Raw genomic sequence first — 26,877 nt, forward strand, 5'->3', positions numbered from 1 at the left:
GAGTCAGACAGCAGCCAAGAGGTGGACGCACAACGGGGAAACTGAGGCCAGCGGCCCTTCCTCGAGCCATTCTCCCTGGACCTCCTCGGCCGAAACCCCGCCCCGCCCCGGGCCGCCCGGCGCCGGCGTCCCACCTCCTCCCCGGCCGCAGCCGCCCCTGCTCCCGGCGGCTCGCTCACCCCGCGGCCTGGGGTCCGGGCTGTACCACCGCGGCGGGCGGCGGGGGGCGGGCGGCAGGGAGCGGCCCGGCGGCGGCGCGCAGCTCACCAGGCCCAGCCCGCGCACCCCCGCCCGCGACGCCCGCGGCGCTCGGTGGGACCGGCCGCGGTTTGAGAACAAAGCCCCGCCCGTCTCCCGGGACAACGGGAGGGGCACGTGCTGGCCCCGCGCGCGCCCGTGGAAGCGGCGGCGGCTCCTGCCTCGGCCGTCGCGGGCACGAAGCCTCCGGGGCCTCTGGCTGCGTGGTCGCCGGGGCCCGTCCCTGCCCGTGACCTCCCGTCCCCGCCAGGAAGATCGCTGGAACTCCTTAGAAAGGGAGGCGGTGCAGCGTGGTCTTTCTCTTCGGCGTGTCCGTACAGCCCGGGAAGCACAGACCCCCAGCCAGGACGATGGTTCTTTAGCGCGCCCTGGGCGCCCTGTGAGCGGAGGGCCGCCCTCCCACCCCTCTGCGTGGAAACCGAGCGCCCTCGCCACGTGCCGGTCGGGGAGGCGCGGGGGCTGGGAGGCAGGGGCGGTTCCGTTCAGGTTCATCCGTGACCCGGGGCTGGCCCTTCTGCTCCTGGCTCCGGGTTAGTGGCCTTTCTTGCTTCCAGATCTGCTCTTTTGGCCCTGGAGTGATGTGAGGACTTGGGGATAGGTCCCCCCCAACCACCCCCAATCCCTGCACTTTGGGGGAAAAAAGGAAAAGGAAGTTTCCATGCCACATTCTCCCATCCTTCTTTATTACTCTGACGACTTCTCACCACAAAAGCTTACTTAAAAAAAAACTAAAATGAAACAACAGATGAAAATATTGCCTGTAAGAAACCAAGTTCTGGTTATAACCCTTGCCTTGTTAGTGTGGAATGTGGATTTTCCTTGCACAACTCGTGCATTTTGAAGGGGAAAATTAGGAAGAGGCCCAAGAACGTTTCTGCTTAAGGAAAGGCCACTCCACTCTGAGGCGCAGGCAGCTCTGAGGGGAATGGCCTAGTAAAGTTACTGTTCAGCCAGAGTCTCTCAATCCAATACGTTCTGAACCTGCCCTTTCCTCCTCCTCGCCCTTTCCTGGTATTTCCCTCAGGGATGTCGGCTGTGAAGCAGGCTGGCCTTCACGCCAAACCCAGCAGAAATGGTAGGAAGTTGTATGGTGACTTAAGCAAAGAGTTCAATGAAAATATTTCTTCGTTATTACATAGGGAAACATTTAGGCTAGGCTGTTGATTTCTCCTAAAAAAAAAATTCCAGAATTCTGTTTGGGCATTTTTATTTCAGGAAGAAAGTTTCCAGCATGACACCAGTTCATTTCCCCACAAAAACGGCATTGCCATAAAACTCTCCCTGCTGATGCCTGAAATCCCTCCAGCAGTTCATTCATATGCATTACACAGACTCTTTAAGCATCCTCTTAATACTGGAATTCTCTGGAAGGGGCGGCAGGAAGAAAGAGCAGTGTGGGAGCACATGGGTGGGGGGGGGGGGATGCCAGAAGAGGAGGAAAGGAGGGGGGTAGGGGAGAAGGACAGAATTAGAGTGTTCCCAGGGTCAGCCTGGGGACAGCATTTCATGATCTTTATCATTAACAGTTATCAGAACCAAGTAGGCAAAAGTTAGAGGTTGAGGGGAATAGAGAGATGAAGTGAGAGATATACCTCCTTCCCTTTGGGGTCTTAGTTAATAATAACTGATTTTTGTTCAATGATTTACAAAATGCTTTTACATTGCAAATCCATATGCCCCGCACACAGTCCTACCTGTCCAGTAGGCACAGCAGGTGTTACATTGGACCATTTAATAGCAGAGCAAATGGGGGACCAGGGAGATTTCAGATAGTTACCAAAAGTCACATGGCAAGCAAGGCCTTGTCTCTTGATCATGTGCTGTCTCTTAATTCACACTACCTCCCTCACTCTGCCTGAGAAGCTGTATAAATGAGAAAGTATACTGGTCTGGTAGGTACCAGAGCTAGGGCTCAAACAGGAAGTGCTACTGGAGGTCAGAGAAAAGGTGAGAGATCTCCCAGATGTTTGGGTCAGTTCAGCCCCAGCGTTTAGCCAGGATCCTAAGCAAGACTGTATAACTGAGTTGGGCTGTGGAAATGGGACTCTTGTTCAACCTGGCTCCTTTGCAACCTCAGGACCCTCTTTAAACTCTCCTAATGGGTGAAACTGGATTTTTCACATATCTCCATTATTTGGCAGGAATGCCCCCCCTGAATAACTTAACACCTTTTCCCTATTAAAGGGCACATATCTCAAAAGACCCATAAGGCAATTATTTTTCAAATGACCCAAGGACAGAAGTAAAAGCCCTGTTTCCTCTCACATTGCAGTGTGCCCAAGGCTGTCCACCCCAGGTTTCCCCTTTTATATTAAGATGTCATATGACTTTTATCTTTTATTCATAATATGTCCATATTTGTTTTAATACCAAAGTCTATTTGTTCTCCTCAAATCTTTGAGTAGAATCTTATTCCAGAAGGAAGGGTATTCCTATATTCACTGGCACACCTCTGTGTGCCCCTGTGGGTATATACACCCCAGTTTGAGAAGCTGTCTAAGGGAATTTCAGGCATATAGCTAGAATTTTCCTACTCCTCGACGACTTCTCCACATATGTGAGCTTTGATCCAAGCCCAAATGTATGATCTGTTCTCACTTGTTCAATACTATCCTGCGTCCACTACCCCACAAAAGCAAATTATGTAGAAAGTCAGTCCTACCCACGAAGGCATTCTGAAAGAGGGGCGGATAAAGAGAAAGGTGTAAGAGAAATACTCCTAGGTGGCTGTAAGAGGTACAGAGCCACAGAATTTGAGAGGAATCCTGAATGTGGATCTGCTAGCTAAAACAAAACAAAGTAACAAAAATGAAAAACACCTCATTTTACAAAGAAGCATCTTAGGCTCGGTGAGGTTGAATGACTTGGCTAAGGTCACCACCAGTTTACGGAAAATTCAGGACTAGAACCCATATCACAGTCTGTTTACTCCATGATATACAGAGCTAAGCAAGAGTAGAAGCTAATACTGTAAATAAATATTTACATTTCCTTAAGAAAAATGTAAATGACAGGCCATGGAATGGAAAAAGTAAGAGACGAAGTTAAATAGAGGCCCAGACTGCAAGTAGCGTAGAATACACTGGAAGATAAACAGTCAACTGAAGTGGGTAGGACACGTAAATACAGGGTGGGACATTTAAACGGAACCATTTGGAGTCATGTAAACGGGGACTGACTTCATTACAGCCTCCTTATGATACAGAACCGCATGTCAAAACTATTTGCTTTAGTCTGTTGACAAATGTGTTTTCTTCACAGAACCCAAGAGGAGTGTGAGAAGGGTTGAGGTAGTCTGGGGGCGGTCTGGACATAGCCCTTTGAAGCTCAAAGTGAAGTGTGATGGATGAGGAAACCATTACAGATCTTTAAAGAAAGGGGGCTCAAAGACAGCACAAAGATTCTGGCAGCAGCGTTGACTGCCCACTTCTCCAGCCACATCTCACTCCATGAGCAATACTTAACAGGCCCCGCTCCTTCCTGCTTCGGGGTCTTTGCACGTGCTGTCCCTTCCATCTAGGATGCTTCTCCCTCCTCTAACCCCCTTTGACCTCACTGACTCCTTCTCATCCTTCATGTCTAGGTTACAAGGACTCACTTCCTTGGACATCCTTCTATGGCCCTCCATTAACTTCTCTCAACACTCTCTACTTCTTCCTAGCACTCACTACAGTTTGTAATTATATGTTTGTTTGCGTAATTAGCTTTTACTCACCCATGAGGCTATAAGCTTTCTGAGAGCAGGGACCGTATGCGTTTCATTCACCACTGTGCCTGGAACATACGTTATGGAACCAGGTTCGTTTTCCCTGCTCCATGATTACACCAATCACCAAGACAACGAGTCTGCAGCAGAGAGAGGGTTTAATTCACTAGGCAGCCAAGTGAGGAGACGGGAGAATAAATCTCAAATCCACCTCCCCAAAAAATGGGGATTAGGGATAGTTATGGGGTAGAGGGCCAGGGTGGTGTGAAGTGTGGGAATAGATGACTGGAGGTGAGGAGAAGTGAGGTAACTGATGACCTGCGCAAGCATAGTCAAGCTTCATGGCTCTTCATGGGACTCATGTTCACAAAATGGTGGTGTTACCGCCATCTGAGAGTGGAGTTTTCAGTTCCTTGACATCAAAGGGCCTATGGGTCATCCATGCAGGCCCAGCTGATGAGTTGGTGGTCTTAACCAGCCTGAACTGGACGAGGAGTTGACTCTCAGTTCCTGAAAAACTCAAGCACCCGTTACCATGGTGACCCAAGCATCAGAGATGTTATCTGTAGGGTGGGTTTTGGTAGTGCATTATCTAACTACTTTTGCAAAGAGACAACTGAGTGTAGTTAAAGCGACTTGGCCCCCCGGTTTCACAAAGTAAGTGCCCACTCAGTAACTGTAGAATGAACACATAGGCACAAATGAGGGAGGCAGCAGTGTCAGAGGAGTGACATAGAGTGGGCCACTGCTCCCCACACACATCCAAGAAGTCAGGCAAAGTGTATCTCTCTGGACCTAGTTTTGGTTACCAGTGTCTTTCTCTTTTTGTCTCATAGACATGTTTTCTCTCTGTCTGTCTCTCCTCTGTCCTTAGCTTCCTGTGAGTCTTTTAAACCAGCAAAGACAATGTCGGAGAGAAAAGGAGGCACGGTTAGGGTCCTGTGACCGGGGATCCCCCACTGAACTGGAAGGTGGCAGCAGGGGGCAGTGGCACCCTGGGAGTAATTTACAGGCTCCTGGTGAGAGGGGCCCTCTCAGTCTCTCTCTCCCTCACTCTCTCTCTCTGTAGAGCGAGCCAGGGTCAGCAGCAGCCAAAGCCACAAAAGCTGACTTTAAAAGTCTCCTAAGAGCTGCATCTTTCGAGTCCCCAAAACAATCGCGCCTTGTGCCCCAGGACACGGTGCAAGTTACACACTTAAAGCAGTTTCCACAGAACCGCATTCAGTTGGTTTTAAACTCTGGGGAAAGCTGGCAGCCTCTTTGTGGGTTTTTTAAAAAACTAGTTAGAGGGACAATTAAACCTTTATGGGCCCCAGAATGTACCTATGCAGACATAAATAAGGATCATTCTTCATCACCGGAGAGAATCCACTTTCTGGCAACAGATCTATTTTTCTGCCATCACAGGACAGAGCTGAGCTCACGTCTGAGAGTCTTTATGATGAGCAGGTGATAGGGGTCAGCATGAGCAGAGTTAGAACTTTGACCCCGAGTTCTCCAAAGGGACACATCGCAGGCCTTGGGCTTAGCTGGTCTTAAATAAATCACAAACTCCCAAAGCCTTCCCAGAAAGCAGCCAGGGTTTTAGGCCAAGAAAACTCATCTTGCTCCCTCCTTGTGTTACTTGGGGCCAAAATGGTCCATTTGTCAAAGAGTCCTGACTCCTTTATTCCTACTCTTACAACACAATACAATGCATTCACATATTTACAGTGCAATGTCCTTGAATGGTCCGGATGATTTCTTTTTAATCCAATAATATCATTAAATGCGCCAGGGGGCTCTCTTCTTAAAGAAACCTTTGAGTAAACTCTTGTTAAAGTGAACCAGTCTTTTGTAAGGCAAATCATCAGCCACCAATTTGTTTCCCGATTCTGAGATTTCCCATAGATTTTCTTAAACCGGGCTCACTTTAGATGGTGACCTATGCATTTTCTTTTATTTTTCTGACTTTGTAAAGACAAGCTTTTCCTGAATAGACATTATTGGGTAGGGATGAAGAAATTTCAAACACTTGAGAAACCCGTCAGTTTCGATCATTGCTGTCATCCATAATTCTCCAGAACCACCAGCCTAAAGCAAAGTATAATGATCTCCTGACAAAGAAGCCAGCTGCATAGATTTGAGAGCCAGTCTATTTGAAGTCAGTTTCAAAAGAAATGCAGAGAACAGGGTTTTTAAAAAAAATTATTGTAGAATTTTTTTTTATTGTGGTAAAATACATAGCATAATATTTATCATTTTAACCGTTAAGTGTACAATTCAGTGGCATTACATAAATTAAATTCACAGTGTTGTGTAACCACCACCACTATCTATACGCCAAATCTTTCATCATCCCCCAACAAAAACTCTGTACCCGTTAAACAATAACTGCCCCTCCCCTCCTCCCCACCCCCAGCCCCTGGTAACCTCTATTCTACTTTCTGTCTCTATAAACAGAGAACAGTTTTAAACTCCACTTTTACTTTGGGGCTTGTTTTGTTCCCATGGCATGGTGGGAGAATGGGGAGATCGTGGCCATCCTCTTTCCACCTTGTAGACTCTCCCTAGTGCTCTCTCCCACTTCCCTGTCCTCCACCGACAGCGTCTATGAGATGAAGCCGGAGCTCACTGGAATGGTTTAAACTTGCAGAGGGGCTGCAGCCCCCAGCGGGAACAAAAGGAGGTCACTGGGTCTGAGTCTCTGTTCCAAGCTCAGGAATGGCGGGAATTTTCTGACTTCAGTAGTCTGAGGAAGTAGGAACACGATGAGCTAGGTGGCTGTTTTGGTGTCTGAAGCCCGCCTGTGGGCTCCGTTCAGTGCCCGTCAGCTACAGAGTTACGTCCCTGAGCTGTGTCAGGGCTAAGAGAGATGGGAATGCAAGAAAAGACACGAAGGGCTCCCTTGGGTACCCTCAAATTCCATGCTATGGAATTTCTCACACTGATTAACACTGGCTAAACCCCTCGTAACCCCTGCAGCATTTACATCTTTTGTACCCACTTGTGGCCAGCAGAGGCACACTCAGAATGACTCACATCCTTTAGTTTGCGTTTTACTTTGCTCACAATGCTTGGAAACTCTCAAAGGAGCCAGTCTCCCCCGTGCCCCCAACCTTCCCCTGGGCCCAACTCAGGATAACAGGAGACTTGGCTTATGAAATCTGAGTTTTAATTGTTTCAAGGACCACTTGGGGACCCCAACCTCCCCTCCCCAACCCCAGGATTGTGAGCCTGCTGGGGCCCTTCGGACAACTGGGCAAAGTGGTTTCATGGCACAGAGAAACAGTGAGCCATGGGGCAGTGGAAGGGGAATCATCTCAAAAGCAGGATGCCTGAATTCCTTCTGCTGTCCACTTGCTGGTGACCCTGGGCAAGTCACTTCACAGCTCTGGCCCCACTCCCCTCAAGCTGGGTGGGAGCGCCCTCCAGCTATGAGAATTTGTGGGAAGGGAGGAGAGAAGCAGGTTTTCTGACATCTGGAATTCTTGAAACAGGAAACCAAGCCCTCCGTTTCCCATAGATGTTGATGTTAATGGAAAGAATGGCTGCAGGAAGACAAAGGTGGAAATTTGGGGAAAGAGGAGAGTGGATGAGCGTATTTTAGGACAGGTTAAAAATGAAGTTTTGGTTGGGTCTTTATGAAGAACTGTTCCACAGGCAGGTGGAAATAAGCAGCTGGAATTAAGGAGAGAGACAGAGTAACTGATAACAAGAATGGAGTCAGGAGTCATGGTTGATAGATGAACTAGTCGTAATAATACCAGACAACACATGTCGAGCGCTTACCACGGGAGCCCTTCACATGGATGTGCTACCATTCTCACAACAACCCTACAACAAAGACGTTGTTTTTACACCCACTTCACAGATGAGGAGAACTTAAGTATCCTGCCCAAGGTCATACAGTGAATAAGGGCTAAAACAGGGACTTGAACCCAGGAGTCTGACCTCAGAGCCCTTGATGAGTCTTTTATACCACTTCCTGAAACGTGGAGGAGGAGGAGCGCAAGAGGAAAGCAACACAGGTGGAGGACAGAGCATTGACAAATACTTGTGAGTAGTGCTCCTATTCTTGATCAACTGTGACCTAAAATCAGATTCTGAGAAGATGAAGATGTGGGTCAGAAGCAACCTGAGAATTATCCAGGTGTATGTAGCGATGTTGTCAATTGGATGGCTCTGCACATATTACATAATAATATTGAGCACTAACTAGGTGCCAAGCACTGTACTAAGAGGCATCACATATCTTACCTCATCTGGTCCTCTCACAAATCCTATAAAGATGGTCTTATAGTGCCTATTTTACAGAAGAGGAAAGGGAGCCTCCAAGAACTTCAGGGACTTACCCAGGTAGTAAGTCTCAGAGCTGGGAACTCCAAGCCAAGCTGTGTGCTTCCGGAGCCAGCTCAAGAGTGGCCTCCCCAAGCAATCTTTGCTGACTGCCCCTCAACAGTCAGTGAAACCTCTGGACAATTCTGCTATGTTTTGTGTAAGTTTACTCCCTTGAATTAGTTTGTAGTTGAAACCAGTATTTGAAGTTAATGCTTCCAAAAGTTGCTAAGGAGTTATAGGCTGCCTTGAACCAATGTTTAAGTTTGCTATGTGTACATTTGAGTCAAATCTGCAGTGCCTCTAAATTTTTGGTCCCTGAGATGTGCCCAGTGCATTCCCCCCACACCCAGTTTCATGGAGGAGCCTGATTGGTCTGAGGGTAATCCCATCTCCCTTACAATGATTGGTTCAGAGAGACCACGTGACGCAAGTCAGGCCAATGGGGCACAAGGAAAGGTCAGGTAGAGGATTCTGGCAATGTGCTACTTCATCACACTCCCTTGGGGAAGGAGAGTCTTTCCTCCGGGTTTTGTCCTGGCAGGGTGGGAGGCCAGGAACTCTCCCTGGAGGCCATCGTATTACCCGCCTCACCGCCCCAAGAGGATCAGGGAATGCCTGAGGCCCAGCCTCCACCTGAGATTTCCCAGCATCAAGCCAATACATTCCTTATTGCTTAAGCCAGTCTGATTTAGGATGCTTGTGTCCCCCATATCACACTGGAATGTAAGCAGCATGGAGGCACAAACCATGTCTGTCTCCATGACTGCTGCATTCCCAGCCCTTACTACAGGATCCAGCATGGAGAGATGATAGTAGAATGAGTGAGTGAAAGAAGCAATGAATGAACTTAATATCACAGACTCAGAGGATGGTATAGCTGGAAACAGTTAAAATCATCTCATCCAAGTCTTCTCTCTTTCCTTTCTACTCTATGGTGAGAAAAGAAGCACTAGTTGCTGTGTTAGAAAGGTTAATAGTAGTTGTCCCTCTAATTAGGGCAGGCACCCTTTAGTGTCCGCAGTGACATCCTCAGTCTCCATGAGGCAAGCATCCCAGAGGGGCTTTGATGCCATGCCCAGTCCAAGTTGGAGAACAAGACACCAGGAAGGACTTGGCCCCAGGCTAAGTAAAATTGCAGCATCAGTTGACGATAGAAATGGGGACTTGGTAAAAAAAGACACAAAATTTTATATTAAGCATTTTTTTAAGTACAAAATATCTTTGACTGTAATAGTTGGTTAATCTTTAATGTTGGCTGTTTTCCATGAATAAATTATGGGAAATACATAGCTCACACTCTGTCGGCCTTCAGCATGGAGAGCTCCATCTGCAGCCCTGTTTGGACAGAGGGCTGAGAGTACCCACAGCTTCCTTTGCTGGGGACGCACCTCTCTAAAAATCCAAAATTGCAAAATCAAAGATGGGAACCATTGGTAGACTCCACAACTCCCTTACATTGCACTCAAGAGTTCTTGTCTATACTTTTTACATAATATTTTTTGTTTCCTTTAAAATTAACTTTATTGAGGTATAATTTTCATGAATAAAATGTGCCAATTTTAATCATACAGTTTGATGTGTTTTGACAAATATATACACCAGGTAATCACCACCACAATCAAACAGAATACTTCCCTCACACCCAAAAGTTTCCTCATGCCCATTTGCAGTCAATACCCATCTTCTTATCCCAGGCCCCAGGCAACCACTGATTTGCTTTCTGTCACTATAGATTGGTTTTACTTGTTCTAAAATTTCATATAGATGCAATTATACGATATATAGTTGTATTAGTCCCCTGGGCTGCCGTAAATATACCACAGATTGGGAAGCTTAAACAACAGAGATTTATTTTCTCACAGTTCTGGAGGCTGGAAGACAAAGATCAAGGTGTGGACAGGTTGGTTTCTCCTGAGGCCTCTCTCCTTGGCTTGCAGATGGCCGACTTCTTGCTGTGTCCTCACGCGGCCTTTTCTCTGTGTGGGCGCATCCCTGGTGTCTCCCTCTTCTTATAAAGACACTGTCCTGTTGGATTAGGGGCCTACCCTTATGACCTCATTTAACCTTAATTACCTCTTTAAAGGTCCTGTCTCTAAATACAGTCACATTGGTTAGGGCTTCAATATATGAATTTGGGGACACAATTTAGTTCATTACAGGAGTCTTTCGTGTCTAACTTCTATGACTCATCATAATGTTTGTATGATTCATCTGTTTTGTGGCATTTATCGGTAGTTTTTTCCTTTTTACTGAAGAGTAGTGGTCCATTGTGTGAATGTACCATAGTTTGTTTATCCATTTATCTATTGATGGATATTTGGGTTATTTCTAGTTTTTGACTATTATGAATAAAGCTCCTATAAATATTCTAGTATGTCTTTTTGTGGACAGATGTTTTCATTTCTCTTGAGTAAACACCTATGAGTGGAATTGTTGGATTATAGGTAAGTATGTTTAATTTTATAAGAAACTGACAAACATTTCTCCAAAGTGGTTGTCTCATTTTACATTTCCATTCAGCAGTGTATGAAAGTTTCAGTTGTTCTATATCCTTACCAACACTTGGTAATGTCAATCTTTTTTTAAGCCATTCTAATAAGGGTGTAATGGTTTCTCATTGTGGTTTTAATTTGCATTTCCTCGATGACTAATAATGTCGAGCATCTTTTCGTATTCCTATTTGTCACCCAAGTGTCTCCTTTGGTGAAGTTTCCACTGAAATGTTTTGCTCGTTTTTTAAATTGGGTTGTGTGTTTTCTTATTATTGAGTTGTAAGAGCTCTTTACATATTCTGAATACAACTCCTTTATCAATTATATGCTTTGCAGATATTTTTCTCCCAGTCTGTGACTTTTCATTCTCCTAATAGTGTCTTTTATAGAGCAGAAGTTTTTCATTTTGATTAAATCTGGTTTATCAATTTTTCTTTATGGATCATGCTTTTGGTGTCAGGTTGTCTTGCATAAAAGACAGTTTTACTTCTTCCTTTCCAATCTGGATGCCTGTTTTTTTTGGGTTTTCTTTTTTTTGGAAGATTAGCCCTGAGCTAATATCTGCTGCCAATCTTCCTCTTTTTGCTGAGGAAGACTGGCCCTGAGCTAACATCCATGCCCACCTTCCTCTACTTTATATGTGGGATGCCTACACCAGCATGGCTTGCCAAGTGGTGCCATGTCTGCACTTGGGATCTGAACCGGCGAACTCCAGGCTGCTGAAGTGGAACATGCGAACTTAACCGCTGTGCCACTGGGCTGGCCCTGGGATGCCTGTTTTTTTCTTGTCTTATTACACTGGCTAAAACCTTTAGTACAATGTTGAATAGAAGAGGTGAGAGCAGGTATCCCTTCTCTTGCTCCTCATCTTAGAGGGAAAGCATTCAGTCTCACAACATTATGTATGACATTAACCTGTAGGTTTTTCATAGATGCTCTTTATCAGGTTGAGGAAGTTCCCTTCTACTACTAGTTTGCTGAGAGTTTTTCCCCAGGAATGGATGTTGTCTTTTGTCAAAAGTTTTTTCTGCATCTATTAAGATGATCATATGGTTTTTCTTTCTTACTTTGTTAATATTGTGAATTATATTGATTTTTTTTTTTTTTTTTGAGGAAGATTAGCCCTGAGCTAACTAGTGCCGATCCTCCTCTTTTAGCTGAGGAAGACTGGCCCTGAGCTAACATCCATGCCCATCTTCCTCTACTTTATACTGGGATGCCTACCACAGCATGGCTTTTTGCCAAGCGATGCCATGTCCGCACCCGGGATCCGAACCAGTGAACCCTGGGCAGCCAAGAAGCAGAACGTGAGAACTTAACCACTGCACCACTGGGCCGGCCCCAATTATATTGATTTTTTAATGTTAAGTCATCCTTGCCTTCCTGGAATAAATCCCACTTAGTCATGATGTCTTTTGTGTTTTTATCTATTGTTGGATTTTATTTGCTAAAATTTTTTTGGAATTTTTGCATCTATGTTTATGAGAAGTATTGGTCTGTAGTTTTCTTATAAATGTGTTTGTCTGCTTTTAGTATCAGGGTAACACTGTCCTTGGGATGAGTTGAGAAGTTTTTCTCCTTTTCAGTTTTCTGAATTTGTATAGAATTGGTATTATTTCTCCTTTAAATATTTGTAGAATTTACCAGTGAAGTCATCTAGGCCTGAAGTTTTCTCGGGAGAAGGTTTTAAGCTACAAATTCAATTGTTTTAATAGAAACTAGGCTTTTCAAGTTTTCTCTTCTTATTGAGTGAGATTTGGTAGTTTGTCTTTCAGAGAATTTATCTATTGCATCTAAGTTGTCTAATGTATTCGCATTTGTTGGTCATTATTGACATCAGCAAAGTTGTTCATAATATTCTCTTATCATGCTTTTATTACCTGTAAAATCTGTCATGAGGTCACTTCTCTCATTACTGATATTGATAATTTGTGTCTCCTCTCTTTTTTCCTGATCCATGTGGCTGAAGACTTATCAATATTATTGATCTTCTCAAAGAACTACCTTTTGGCTTTATTGATTTTATCCATTGTTTTGCTGTGTTCTATTTCATTAATTTCTGCTCTGATCTTTATGGTTTCCTTTCTTCTGCTTCCTTTGGGTTTCATTTGCTCTTTTTCAAGTTCCTTAAGGGAGAAGCTGAGGTTGCTGATTTAAGACTTTACAAGCACTGATTTAGTAGCAGCCCAGAAATTTTGATATGTTGGTTTTTCATTTTCATTCCATTCAAAATACATTCTAGTTTCCCTTTTGTATTTTTATTTGATCCATGGGTTATTTGGAAGTTTAGTTTCCAAATATTTGGAGATTTTCCAAGAATCTTTCTGTTATTGACTTCTAATTTAATTCCATTGTGATGAGAGGACATATTCTTTTATGACATGAATCTTTTTAAATTTACTGGGACTTGGTTTGTGGCCCAGAATATGACCCATTTTGGAAAATGTTCCATGTGCATTTGAAAAGAATGTGCATTCTGCCGTTGTTGGATGGAGTGTTCTATAAATGTCAATTAGGTCAACTTGATTGATGGTGGTGTTCAAGTGTTCTATACCCTTGATTATTTTCTACCTACTTGTATATCAATTATCAGGGAGCACGGAAATCTCCCGCTGTAACTGTGATTTGTCTATTGTCCTTGCAGTTCTATCAGTTTTTGCTTCATGTATTTTGAAACTCTGTTAATAGATGCAAAAACTTTTAGAATTAATTCATCTTGATGAACTGACCCCTTTATGATTATGAAATGATGTTCTTTATACCTGACAATATTCTTTGCTCTGAAATATACTTTGTCTGATGTTAATATAGCCACCCCATCTTTTTCTTTTCACAACTATTTTTAATTTAATAATATATCATGGAAATCTTTCCAAGTCATAGACATCTTTATATATATATATATATATACATATATATAAAATTGACATACAATTTTATATTAGTTTTAGGTGTAAAATATACTGATTCAATATAGTATATACTGAAAAATGATCACCGCAATAAGTCTAGTTAACATCCATCACCACACAGTTACAATTTTTTTTTCTTGTAATGAGAACTTTTAGGATCAACTCTGTTAGCAACTTTCAAATATACAATACAATCTTATTAACTATCTACTCACCATATTGTACATTACATCCCAGGTCCATCTTTCTTTTGATTAGTGTTAGCATGATATAGCTTTTCCACTTTCCTTTTTGACATACCTATGTCTTTAAAGTGTGTTTCTTATAAGCACCATATGATTTGATCTTGCTTTTCTATCCAGTGTGACAATCTCTGCCTTTTAATTAGAACATTTAGACCATTTGCTATTTTTTCACCTCAAAGAAACATGCAAGTTTTTGGGTTTGGTTTGGTTTTAGTTGTGGTAGAATACACATAACATAAAATTGACCGTCTTAACCATTTTAAGTGTACAGTTCAGTAGTGTTAAGGACATTCACATTGTTGTGCAATCTCCAGGACTTTTTTATCTTGAAAAACTGAAACTCTGTACCCATAAACAATAACTTCTCACTCCTCCCTCCTCTAGGCCCTGGCAACCACGGTTCCACTTTCTGTTTCTATGAGTTTGGTTACTCTAGATACCTCATATAAGTGAAATCATACAGCACAGACCGTGTACTTTTTTTTTCAGGTGTACATTGTAATATATTTTGAATTCTGCGTAGATTACATCATGTTCACCACCCAGAGACTAATTACAATCCTTCATCACACACATGTGCCTAACCACCCCTTTCCCCCTCCTCCTCTCCCTTTCCCCTCTGCCAACCACCAATCCAATCTCTGTTGCTATGCGTTTGTTTGTCATTGTTTTTATCTTCTACTTATAAGTGAGATCATGTGGTATTTGACTTTCTCCCTCTGACTTATTTCACTCAGCATAATACCCTCAAGGTCCATCCATGTTGTCACAAATGGCCGGATTTCATCATTTCTTATGGCTGAGTAGTATTCCATTGTGTATAAATACCATATCTTCTTTATCCATTCGTCCCCTGATGAGCACTCAGGTTGCTTCCAAGTCTTGGCTATTGTGGATAAGGCTGCGATGAACATAGGGGTGCGTGTATCTTTATGCATTTGTGTTTTCAAGTTCTTTGGATAAATACCCAGCAGTGGGATAGCTGGATCATATGGCAGATCTAGTCTTAATTTTCTGAGGAAACTCCGTACTGTTTTCCATAGTGGCTGCACCAGTTGGCACTCCCACCAGCACTGTATGAGGTTTCCCTTCTCTCTACGTAGACCACGTACTTTTAATGTGATTATTGATGTGGTTCAGTTTAAGTCTATCATCTTGCTATTTGTTTTACATTTGTCCCATTTCTTTTTCTTCCTTTTTTTCTTTTTCTGTCTTGTTTTGGATTGAGTATTTTTATGATTCAATTTTATTTCCTTTGTTGGCCTAGTAGCTATAATTCTTTGTTTTGTTAATTTAGCAGTTGCTTTAGGGTTTATGGGATATATATCTTACAGTCTGCCTTTAATTGATATTATACCACTTCACTTATGGTATAAGAACCTCACTGTAGGGGCCAGCCCTGTGGCCAAGTGATTAAGTCTGCGTGCTCCACTTTGGCAGCCCAGGGTTTCACTGGTTCAGATTCTGGATGCAGACATGGCACCGCTTGTCAGGCCATGCTGAGGCAGCATCTCACATGCCACAACTAGAAGGACCCACAACTAAAATATACAACTATGTACTGGGGGATTTGAGGAGGAAAAGAAAAAAAAAAAAAAAAGATTGGCAACAGTTGTTAGCTCAGGTGCCAATCTTAACAAAAAAAAAAAAGGAACCTTACCGTAGTATACATCCATTTCTCCCCTCCTGGCCTTTATGCTTTGTTGTCATACTTTTTACTTACACATGTGTAATAAGCCACAAAAGACATCATCATTTTTTTGTTTATGTACTCAGTTATCTTTGAAAGAGATATATATCGTTACAAAAAAACCTTACGTATTCACTCATGTAGTTACCTTTTCCAGAGCTCTTCATTCCTTTGGGTAGATCCATGTTTCCATCTGGTATCATTTTCCTTCTGCCTGAAGGACTTCATTTCTTATAGTGCAGTTCTGCTGGTGATGAATTCTTTTAGCTTCTGTGTGTCTGAAAAGATCTTTATTATACCTTCATTTTTGAAGATTTTTTGCTGGGTAGAGGATTTAGATTGAGAGGTTTTTTTCTATCAGTACTTAAAACATTTTGCTCCATTGTCTTCTCACTTGCACTGATTCTAATGAGAAATCTGTAGTTATCCTTCTATTTGTTCCTCTATATAATGTGTTTTTTTTCCTCTGGGTGCTTCTAAGATTTTCTCTTTATCAAAGGTATTGAGGATTTCGATTATTTGTGTGTTGGTGTAGTTTTCTTCAGGTTTCTTGTGCTTGAGGCTCATTAAGCTTCTTGGATCTGTGAGTTCATAATTTTAATCAAATTTAGAAAAAATTTTGCCATTATTTCTTCGAGTAATTTTTCTTACTCCCACCTCTTTTTCAGGGACTCATTTACTTGTATATTAGGCTGCTTGAAGTCCCATAGTGCAATGATGCTGTTTTCATTTTTTAAACTTTTTCTCTGTATGTTTAATTTTGAATAGTTTCTATTATGTCTTCCTGTTCACTAAAATTTTCTTCTGCAATGTCTAATCTGCTATTAATCTCAGCTGGTGTGATTTTCATCTCACTCATTGCAGTTTTCATCTCTAAAAGTTTAGTTTGCATCTTTTTTATATTGTATATATTTTTGAACATATGGAATAAAATTATAACAACTGGTTTAACATCCTTGGCTACTAATTATAACATCTGTGTCAACTGTAGGTCAATTTTGATTTATTATTCTCCTCATTACGGGTCACATTTTGCATGTTTGACAATCTTTGTTTACATGCCAGACATTGTGAATTTTCCCTTGTTATGTGCTGGATATTTTGCTATAACTGTAAATATTCTTGAGCTTTGTTATGGGACCCAGTTAGATTACTTGGAAACAGCTTGATGCTTTTGGTCATTTATTATTATTATTATTATCATTTTTGGTGAGGAAAATTGACCCTGAACTAACATCTGTTGCCAATCTTCCTCTTTTTGCTTGAGGAAGATTGTCCCTGACCTAACATCTCTGTCAATCTTTCTCTGTTTTTTTTTTTTTTTATATGTGGGACACCACCGCAGCATGGCTTGACGAACGGTGCATAGGTCTGTGCCTGGGATCCGAACCTGTGAACCCTGGGCTCCCGAAGCCAAGCACACAAACTTAACCACTACACGACCAGGCTGGCCCCTTGGGCTTACTTTTGAGAGTTGTTAGGTGGAATCAGAGGATTGTTCAGTGTAATGCTAATTATTTCCCACTACTGAGGCAATCCCCCTTTGAATATTCTACCCAACGCCCATGACTGATGAGGTTTTCTGGTCTGGCTGGTAGGAATAGGCACTGTTCCCAGCTCTGCGTGAACACCTACCATTGCTCTCTAATCCTTTCCCCAGACTTGGGTAGTTTCCTCATACTCATGGGTCAATCATGCTAAATATTTGAGGGAGACCCTCTGCAGTTCTCCAGATCTCTGTGCAGCTCTCTCCTCTCCAGTACTCTGTCCTGCAAATTCTAGCCACCTTGGTCTCACCAGACTTTTAGCTCTGTCCCCAGACAGAAAATTCTCAACTCTGAGAATTTGTTGGGCTCTGCCTGGGTTTTCTCTCCCTGCGCTACAGCCTGGAAACCCACATAAGGCAGTAAGTTTGAGAAATTGTAGGGCTTACCTTGTTTGTTTTCCCATCTCTCAATAACTGTCTTTCATTGCCTGAAATGGTTTGAAAACCATTGTTTCATATATTTTGTCTGTTTTTTTTTTTCTGGTTGTTTCAGGCAGGAGAGTAAATCCAGTCCCTGTTCCTCCATCTTGGCTGGAAGGGAATGTCTTCCTTTCTCTTCAAATTCTTTCTTATCCTTTGTTACAACCAGAACAGTGCTGGACACATGGTTGGTTCATTCATTGAATGCTTCTTGATTAATTCATCTTTTAAGTAGTGACAACCAAGCAAAAGTTTGGAAATTTCTAAATTTTTAAAAATTTGGAAATTCAATTATAGGTGATTGGGTTACTTTTTAAATGTTCAGGAACAAATTATTATAATTCTTACTCAGATAAAGACCAAATTCATTTATGAAATCTACATGGAGGAGATTAAAAATTTTTTGGATATATACCATATAGAAATGTTCTTGAAATGCTTGCTTCCTGCGGACCTGCTTTATTTATTTTAAATTGTTTTCTAACTTGTAGAAAATGACAGATATGAGATCAACACATCTATAGCAGAAACCGTGTTCACTGTCACTACCTGAGGCTCCCTGGCACAGCAAACACCTGATACACACTTAAAGAGAGACTGAATGAATAGAACGCTTTTTACTTCACCACACAATATTATTTTATTTCAATAATATCTCTATCCGATATACCTATCCTCCCATTTTATAAATTGAGGCTCTATTTGTAATAGATCTGTGCCTCTTCTGGTCTATTCGCAATGTACTCTGTTGCCCTCACTTTGTGACATTGTTTTTTCAGAGGAAGTTAACACAAATCAGTGTTTCTCTCTCTGTAAGACAAGCCAACATTTTCATTTGAAAATCTTAACTGAAGAGGTCTGGCTTATCCTCTTGGAAGCGTCAGACTTGCATAACACTCTGACTTCTAGCTCAGTTCTTGTGGCTCAGGGCTCTAGCCCCTCGCCTCAAGCTCTCTCCCCATCCGTTGTGCCCGTCTGTGGCCCAGCCAAATCTTGCACATCCTTCAAGCCCAGCTTAAGTGTTCCTTCCTCCGGAAGCGTTCTCCTGCCACAGCAATCTTGCCCTTCTGCCTGCTCCTTAGACCTTGTCTTTTTCATTCAATTGGTACCTAATCAACCATACACACCCTTTGTGTTTATGTGGGAACATCTGCCTCAACTAGTTCATTTACCACCTTAAGAACAGAGGCCCACATGTGCCTAGCATAGTCATAATAACAGTAATAATAATAATAGCAATAACCAACATTTATTGAGTGCTTACTACGTGCCAGGCCTTGTTCTAAGAGCTCTTTATGAGTGACTTCAGTTCATCCTTACCTTGCTCTAAGGGAGTGGTGCTCTCACTATCTCACTTTCCAGATCAGGAAACTGAGGCCAGGGGAGTTAGGTCACTTGCCCCGGGTGGCAGCAGAGCCAGGATTCAAACTCAAGCATTCTGGTTCCAGAGTCTGAGTGCTCAGCCACTGCACTGTACTGTGGCCCTGGGGTGCAGTGGTTGCTCAATACATCTTTGTTGAATGAATGAAAACGCAGAGGTTTGGCCTGTGCAGGAGGGAAATCTCCAGCAGAGCCCTGTTCTGTACTCTCACAGTTTTGCTGTTTCCCATCACTACTCCTGTATTGCTGCTGTTGTTTTAGGAGCCAGATCCTGTGTGGTCCAGGAGGAAAGAGGAAGGATAGACATGAGATGCCTACACCCCTCTCCTGCCTCCCTCCCTTGCAGGTTGGGCAAAGAGCAAGTTGGGACAGTTCTTCCTGCCACCCCCTAGCTCTCAGAGCCAGCCAGTAAACCGGAGCAGGGAGAAGCAGAAAGGGAGGTGGGAGGGGGAGCGCCATCCTCAGGATCGCTTGTTTCTGGGGCCTGTGCCTCCCAAGGCTCAGTCAACCGGATGTGCCTTGAGCTCACCGGAATTTGGCCGGATTTACAGAGATAAGATCAATCTGACCCTTAATTCCCCAAATGTAATTTATGGGCTTGCCTTCTGTGTGCCGCAACACGTCTGGCTATCCGAAATCTGGTAATTATTTATGTAAACACGGCATCCTGCCTTTGTGGATTGTAATTGGACTTGAACAGCGAGAAGTGGGGACTTACACAGTTGGGACTGTGCTGAAACCTTCCTTTTGAAAACACTCACCTGAGTCTTTGAAATCTTCCCTGTGGCTCATGGATAGCTTTAACCAGACCAAAAGAGAAAAAACTTTTTTTTTTTGCTTTCCTCCTTCAGCAGGCCTGGGCAAATTTATTCCCAACCACCACCAGGTTTTATAGGTCCTCTCGGAGAATGGGGTAAAGATACCCCAACCATCTTGGCTGGACCCAAACTGAGAGGACATGAGCGTTGGGGTGGAGGCCTCCACAGATCTCCTCATTGTCTGTTGGAACATGAATTTTATACCCCCACTAAGAATAAACAGGATTAGGAATTTAATGCTGTTTGGAAAAGAGGAGAGGTGGCGGGTGAAAGAGAAAGGTCTTTGCTTTTTATTCATGCTTTGAGTTCCCCAGGAACCTTTGCTGTACATACACACACGAGAGCCAGGAGGATTAGGGGAAAGAAAATGAGCTGATTGAAGCAGATGGTTCGGGAAGCACTCCCAGGAGGCCACTGGGGTGGATGAATCTGCATCTTTAAATAACATTAATTTCTGAAAGGCCCAAATTGTTTCCTAAATTACTGCACTAAACTCTTAGCTTTCATCTATTTTTATGGCACCTCTCCTGGTTGAAGGCAGAAGCTGCTGCTTTCTGACAAGCCACCTTTGCAGAAACGCCTCATCCTCGGTGCAGCCAGTGAGGAATCAGTTTCCCCAAGGAAAAAGAAATCTATACGAATCAAGGTGCTTTGAAAAACGGATTTCATCATAAACCACCACCCCTGGGTGATCTGAACAAACTACCTAGTCTAACTCCAGCTGGGACTCTCGTTTCCTCAGTAGCCAGGGGCAAACCAATTAACCTCAGTTTCCCCATCTGTAAAATGGGGTTAATAATGCTTACCTGCTGCAGGAGTGCTGTGAGGTTTTAATTGGGTAATGGCTGTGGAGCCCTTTGATGTAGTAAGTTTTATTAACTTCCAAGGGATTCCCTGAGGCCAAAAAAAGCAGTTAAAACCCGAGAGAGAAGAAAGGCATTGAAACGCAACTTGGCTAAGCATTCCACCTCCAGCTCCAATTTCAGAAGTGCGGAGTCCAGCGGCTCCAGCACGAGTAGAAAGCGGTGCCCAGGGCTGGGGGCTGTTTGAATGGCATTTGGGGAGGGAGAGCCTGAATATTGTTTCAGAAGCAACTTGGCCTGCGGATCATGGAGGGCAAAGGTAAACAAATGGCCTTGCTTGATCAAGCCGAGATCATTCTTCGGCTCCACTAAGGTCCTTTTCCAACAGCAAGTCACCAGAAAGGGGATTATTTTGGTGTTAATCCAGGGTTCTTGGAATTGAATTTAGAAACTCCCAGCTTCTGGCTTCCTGCTTCCAAATGGTAAAATCAAGAGAGAATTCAAGGTCTGGCCTCTAGCCAGGGCTCCTGACCAGAGAAAGGGTAGGGAACAGCAGCGGCCAAGGGTCAGAAAACCGGGGCTTTTCCGAGTTCTAGCACTCACAGCTAGGTGGACGGGTCTAGGTCACTTGGCCAGCTATGTGCCTCCGTCTCCTGCTTTGTAAAAATGATTTTAATCAGATATTCTTGGCTTTAAGGGCCCAAATAATTAAGATTTGGAATGTGAAAGTGCACTAAAATTACAAAGAACCCCCAAAGTATTAGCTATTATAATTCAGAACAAACTCCTACTTTTCCTTCAGTAACTTTTAAAAATCTCAGTTATTTGGATAACTGTACTCCAACTCATTCAGTACAAGAAGCCCCATCCTCCTCTCTAACTTTCGATCTCCCCCACATGTTGAGTGCCCACTGATCAGTCAACACGATCGGGCATCAGGCACAGGGACACAACCCAGTGGAGTGACCAACTTGTCTCAGTCTGCCTGGAACTGTCCCCATTTAGCGCTGAAAATCTCGTGTACCAGGAACCCCACCCCCAACTCTGGGCAAAGTGAGATGGTTGGTCATCCTACCGGTCCTTGGGCTGGTTAGAAAGTGCTGGTTACCAGTTCCTGACAAGCAGTGTTGACCCAATACGGGCATATCATGGAAAAAGAGGCACAGTGATGTGGCAGAGGAGTGCTACTCAGGGAGTCTTACGACCGGCTCTCGCTCCTGGCTCTCCCGCTATCTATTGACTTCAGATCAGACTTGTGTGCCTCAGTTTCCTCACCTGTAAAGGGAGAGGGTGTGATGCAATGCCTTCTCACCTTTCCCTCCAGGAGAAATGGCCACAAAGACTTGTGGAGCAACTCGCCCAGACCCCCGAGGGATGCGGTATGGTTTTCAGCAAGGGAGGCCAACAGTGGGAACACGCTGGAGGCCCAAGACCATCTCTGCTTGTGGGATTCAGCTCCTAGTGCCCAATGAGTCCTTTAATACCCTTTCTGTGTGAGCAGCAAGCACATGGCTGGGAATGCGGCAGCCCTAAATTAACAGCGGAGTGCTGTCCATCGTTTTTTAGGTCACTTTCCTTCCTAAAATGGGCACATTATACTCCTGAGATTCAAAACTTTCTTTTCCAAGACTGGGTTAGATTCAAGTTTGGCAAAATGGAGCAGTGAGTCCAAAAATTACAATTTAAAGAACCTGTGCTGCTTCCCTTATCACAATTTACTAAGCTACACCTTTTTTGGGTGGATTTTGTGTAACTGTATTTTATTTCACAATATAAAAGTAAAGAACTCCTGGTGTTAAAGGAAGTGAAACCACTGTCATTATATGTATGTTTTGACTTCGTCATCTGGATTCTCCAGCCGAACCACCGCTTGGATCCCCCTTTTGTCTGACCCTGGTAGACAGGGGAGATCATCAGGGCTGGCTTGTTTTGGTGGGGACACTTCCTTTTGGGGGTTGATTCTTTTAAAGTGCCCTTGACAGGAGCTTATGCTAATGAAAGCAGTTTTCTCATGACAGATCAGAACCTGGCCTTTGGAGCATTAAAAAAAAAAATAATGTACATTGAGAAGAAATGGGGAACAATGATTGAATCAAAGCTGCCTCAGCAGCCTGTCCCCCCTCAGCCCCCTCTGAAAACAGTCTTGTTTCAATTCCACTGCTGAGCTCAGCCTGCCTGCTCCAGACGTCCAGACCTCGCACTCCATAAATCGTCTCTGCCCTTGCCCCAGAGTTGCTGACTATATGTATTTTTGGGCTCGGCATTAATTCCCTCATCCTTGGCTGGTGACATTAAGATTTGTAACTGATAGAATGTGTTTTTAATGTATTTCCTGCAGGTTACTATTAAAGAAATCTAATTCTTCTGAACTTGCAAAAGGTTCTGCTTCCATTAAAAAAAAAAAAAAGAGGTATTACAGGAAGAATTTCCCCGTAGCCTCCAGATGGACTGGGCAGCCAGCAGGCTCCAGGGCTCCGGAATTCTCTGCTTAGCTCTGCCACTCACTCTTCCTCCCCCCGCCCAGTCTGTTCTCCTCTCTGCACCTTAGTTTTCTTGGGTATGAAATAAGGATAAATATTTGTCTACGAGATGAGGGTGTTGTAAGGATTAATTGGTTGGTGCTTCGAGAAGCCTTTGAAGATGAAAGACACTCTCTGTAGATGCTAAGTAAACTCATAATGTGTCTGGTTTTAATGAGCCAGGTGAAGCCAGTGGGGATGGCTGGAGATTAACTATGCCTAGTCCAGAGCCTGCCTTCATGGGCCGGGCTGAAGGCTGGGTGGAGCCCCCCGCTGGCTCCCTGGCTCCTGGCACAGGGCTGGCACATTGGTGTCTATAAACATATGCAAAAGGACCTGAATTGGGATTTAACCCAGACAGAGAGCAGGGCCCCAGACTTCCCAAAGCTTTCTTACTGCCCATCATTCTAGCACGTGGCCTGAGAGAGTTACTTAACTTTTCTGAATCTCAGGTCCTCATTTGCCAATGGGGATAGTCAGAGTCCCCATCTCGTAGGGTTGTGGGGAGGACGTACTGTAAAAATGGCTAACAGCAACTGAGCACTTGCTAAATGTCAGACAGGCTGTAAGCACTTTACACTCGTGAGCTCACTGAACTCTCACACCAGCCCAGTGAGGGAGGAACTATGGTTATCATCCCCCTTCTACAAGTGACAGAAATGGGGCACAAAGGGGTTCCTTGGTGGCTTACGTTAGGCCCACATTCTTGAGCACTAGCTAGACTGCTGTTCATGAAACACTTAGCAGAGTGCGCTGACACATCCTCAGTGCACAACAAACAGGTTGGTTAAGGAGTTTTCAGACCTTGCCTGACTTGCCCAGCCAGCAAAGTGATGCCCTGTGGGGGTAAGACACAGGACAGGCCCTGGGAAAGTAGGAGCCCGGAGGAAAGGGCCAGAGTGGACACCGGCAGAGGCCCAGAGCTAGGGGAGGATGCAGACGTGTGTGCAACCAGCCAACTTGCAAGTTTCGGTAAGGTGTAAGTCTGGGCCTGCTCAGGATGACCACATTTGGGACCCACGATACTTTATCAAAAATATTTAATGGCAAATCCAGGTACCTAACAGCAGTCTGAGCTATGAGCTTCGGATGCTGAAATATGGGAACTCCCGGGACTGTGCTGTGGCTTAATGGGGAGGTACCTTGGGAGGTGTGAGCTGTACTGCTACTATTCACGCAATCAACAAACCAAAGGATCAGAATGAAGCAAAATAAGACCCTGGCCCAAGCAGTCCTTCAAGTCCACATCAGGAGCCAGATGGGGAAACTGAGGCCTATGGAAGAATGTTCACACCCCAGCATGTGACATCACAGCCCAGGCTCTGACATAGTAAGGGAATGAGCTAAAACGTGGGTCGGGGAACCCTCTGGTTGGGACAAAAATATCTTCAGCAACTGCTGTTGGTGATGGAAAGGTGGAAATGGAATTTTGTTTAAATATTATGTTGTTTTGAGAAGTCTGACTAACGTGAAAGTCCCTATTTAAAAAGCAGTTGACTCTACATTGAAAGTGGTTGGCGTTTCCACACCCACGTGTTGACTAAGGCCTTCGAAAACAAACTTCCTGGTAGATCCTGATTCAAAGCACTTGGGAGCGAATGCTTCAAGGTACAATCCCTGAGCTGTGAGCAGAGGGGCCTAGCCAAGAAAAACCCTGTGTCTGTGTTTATGAAAAGGCAAACAGATCCCAAAGGGAGGCCCAAGTCCTAGCTGGCTTTGGGCACAGGCGCTCCAGGAAAGAAGACATGGCTTCGAAGGAGGCCCCAGTTAGCCCCATTTCGGAGCCCCTCTCAGGAACACGGAGAAGGGCAACACGGAGCCTTCTCTTACTGAGCACCTACTAAATGCCGTGTCCTTCACTGCGTCTTCCGCACAGCCACAGGAAGCACATGCATATTAAAATCACAATGTCCATTTTCTCAACGCGGAAATAGGCTCAAGGAGGTTCAGAGGAGTGATCTAAGTCCCAGTTTCCTCCAAGAGTCTCGGTTTATGCTGTTGTCCCAGCATAATTAATAATAGCTTTCCCCTCCATTCTCAAATGCGCCCCCATTTGGATGATAAATATATGGACCTCCTAGGTTAAGTGAATTGCCCAAATTTGCCCAGATAGTGAGTAGCAGGGCTGGGATTCGAATCCAGGTTTTCCTCAGTTCAAAAAGCAGCCACTGAGGGAGCTCCTCCTCCTCAAAATACTAACAGAGACGACCTGTCAGGGAGTGAACTGCAAAGCGCGGACAGCCTCTGGGGACTGCAGGCCTGCTCCCCGTCCTGTCTTTCACCCAGGGCCTCCCCAAGCCCGTCTGATGTGTCTCTGTGCACGACGGAGCACACTAGTTGGCGTCAGGCTCAGCAGACAAAACACACACCTTCACAAACAACCCACCTTGGTGTGTTTGTTTTGTCTGCTGAGTGCATTTCTACAAGCGCCACCACGATAAAAATGCAAGACCCGGCTTTCCCATTTGGGCCACCAGCCTAGCTCTGGAGGCTGACCTCCAAATCAGGACCACTTTAGCCTACCCTACTAAGAGGACCTCCTTTCCTCAGAAGGCTGCCTGGGGCCCGCCCTAAGCCTTCCTTCTACTGCCTCTGTTTCTCCAACACTTGCCTCTAAGACACAGTTAGGGTTTGTCTGTCATCCCAGATTCCTCCGAAACATCTGTGTATGTTTCAGGACCACAGAACTGACCCAACCCAAGCTCATTTTGACCAGGGAAGAAACTGAGGTCCAGAGAAGTCATGTAACTTGCCCGAGGGCACAGAGCTGAAAGTTGAAGCCAAAAGACCAGGTTTCCTGACCCTGAGGCCAATGTTCTTTCAAGCCAGGTTCATTCTCGGTTTTCCTGAGGCACCTGCTAAGGGATGCCTCTGGGGACCCCTGGAGAAGTCCTTTATATGATGAAACTTATTGGATGCCAGAGACCAGATGTGTCTGCCTGAGCCAGTCCCTCAGCCCTGAATCTGCCAACATCTCAGGCCTTCCTTTGGCCGCTACTGAATCCACTTGCCTGTCTCCCTGCCAGGTGGTTGTACGCAAATACCCCAAGGTCAAAGGAATCACTACTCCTGAGGTGGTCTGCTGTCTTCAGACAACTGGCTGCTAGCAATGTCTTCCTTGCATTGAGTGGAAGATAGCTTCCTTTCACCCTTCAGTCTTGGTTCCTCCCAACGCCCCACTGCAGGGCAAGTCTGATCCCCCATCTCCCAAATATCCTTAAAATAGTTAAAGCCCCACAACCACTACTCTTCCAATTATTCATCACATGACGTTGTTTTGGTGGCAGAATTGGTGGAGAGACCCAAGGTGGAAGCCCACCTCTGTCCTTTATCTGCTGTGTGGCCTTGGACAAGTCACTTAACCTCTCTGAACTTCAGTTTGCTCATCAGAAATATGGGGAGACCATGACAGTGTTTACTTCATTGGGTATTATGAGGATCAGATGAGATAATTCTTACAAGTGGCAAGGGCCAGTGTCTAGCGCAGTAAGCACTTATAAACAGTGAAAACAAATATTCTCACTTTTCTTCAACCTCATTTGCTATTTCTCTAAATGCAGCGCCCAAGCTTTAGTTCCTCTGGAAGCCACGTCACACGACTAACTTTTATCATCCACTAAAACCCGTGTCCCTTTTTCACATACGGAGCCATGAGCATATTTCCCCCATGAGCGGTCACTCTCACAATTTGCTTTGTTCTTTCCCCGAGCATGAGGCTTGCAGCTCCTCTGACTCTGTTTCATCCTCTTAGGGGCTGCCTATCTTTGT

The 26,877-nt window shown here is 44.3% G+C and overlaps 1 protein-coding gene across 14 annotated transcripts in view; it reads right to left on the bottom strand.

Moving 5' to 3' along the window:
* The window catches only part of TCP11 (t-complex 11), a 132,842-nt gene that overhangs the window by 19,856 nt on the left and 86,109 nt on the right, over positions 1 to 26,877 (bottom strand). For 4 of the 14 annotated variants that reach the window (XM_070245457.1, XM_070245449.1, XM_070245456.1 and 1 more), the window contains exon 2: positions 3,974 to 4,104. The exons of 4 other annotated variants lie outside the window; for them this stretch is intronic. Coding sequence is in view for 1 of the 10 variants with exons in the window: in XM_070245449.1 (XP_070101550.1) it covers positions 3,974 to 3,977 (4 nt within the window). In the remaining 9 variants the exon portion in view is untranslated. Of the gene's footprint in view, positions 1 to 31; positions 352 to 3,973; positions 4,105 to 26,877 lie in introns of those variants that run through there. 6 more of the 14 variants (XM_023624790.2, XM_070245453.1, XM_023624789.2 and 3 more) reach the window with 6 other exon arrangements.

Source organism: Equus caballus, chromosome 20 (genome assembly GCF_041296265.1).
Source record: "Equus caballus isolate H_3958 breed thoroughbred chromosome 20, TB-T2T, whole genome shotgun sequence".
Taxonomy (NCBI): domain Eukaryota; kingdom Metazoa; phylum Chordata; class Mammalia; order Perissodactyla; family Equidae; genus Equus; species Equus caballus.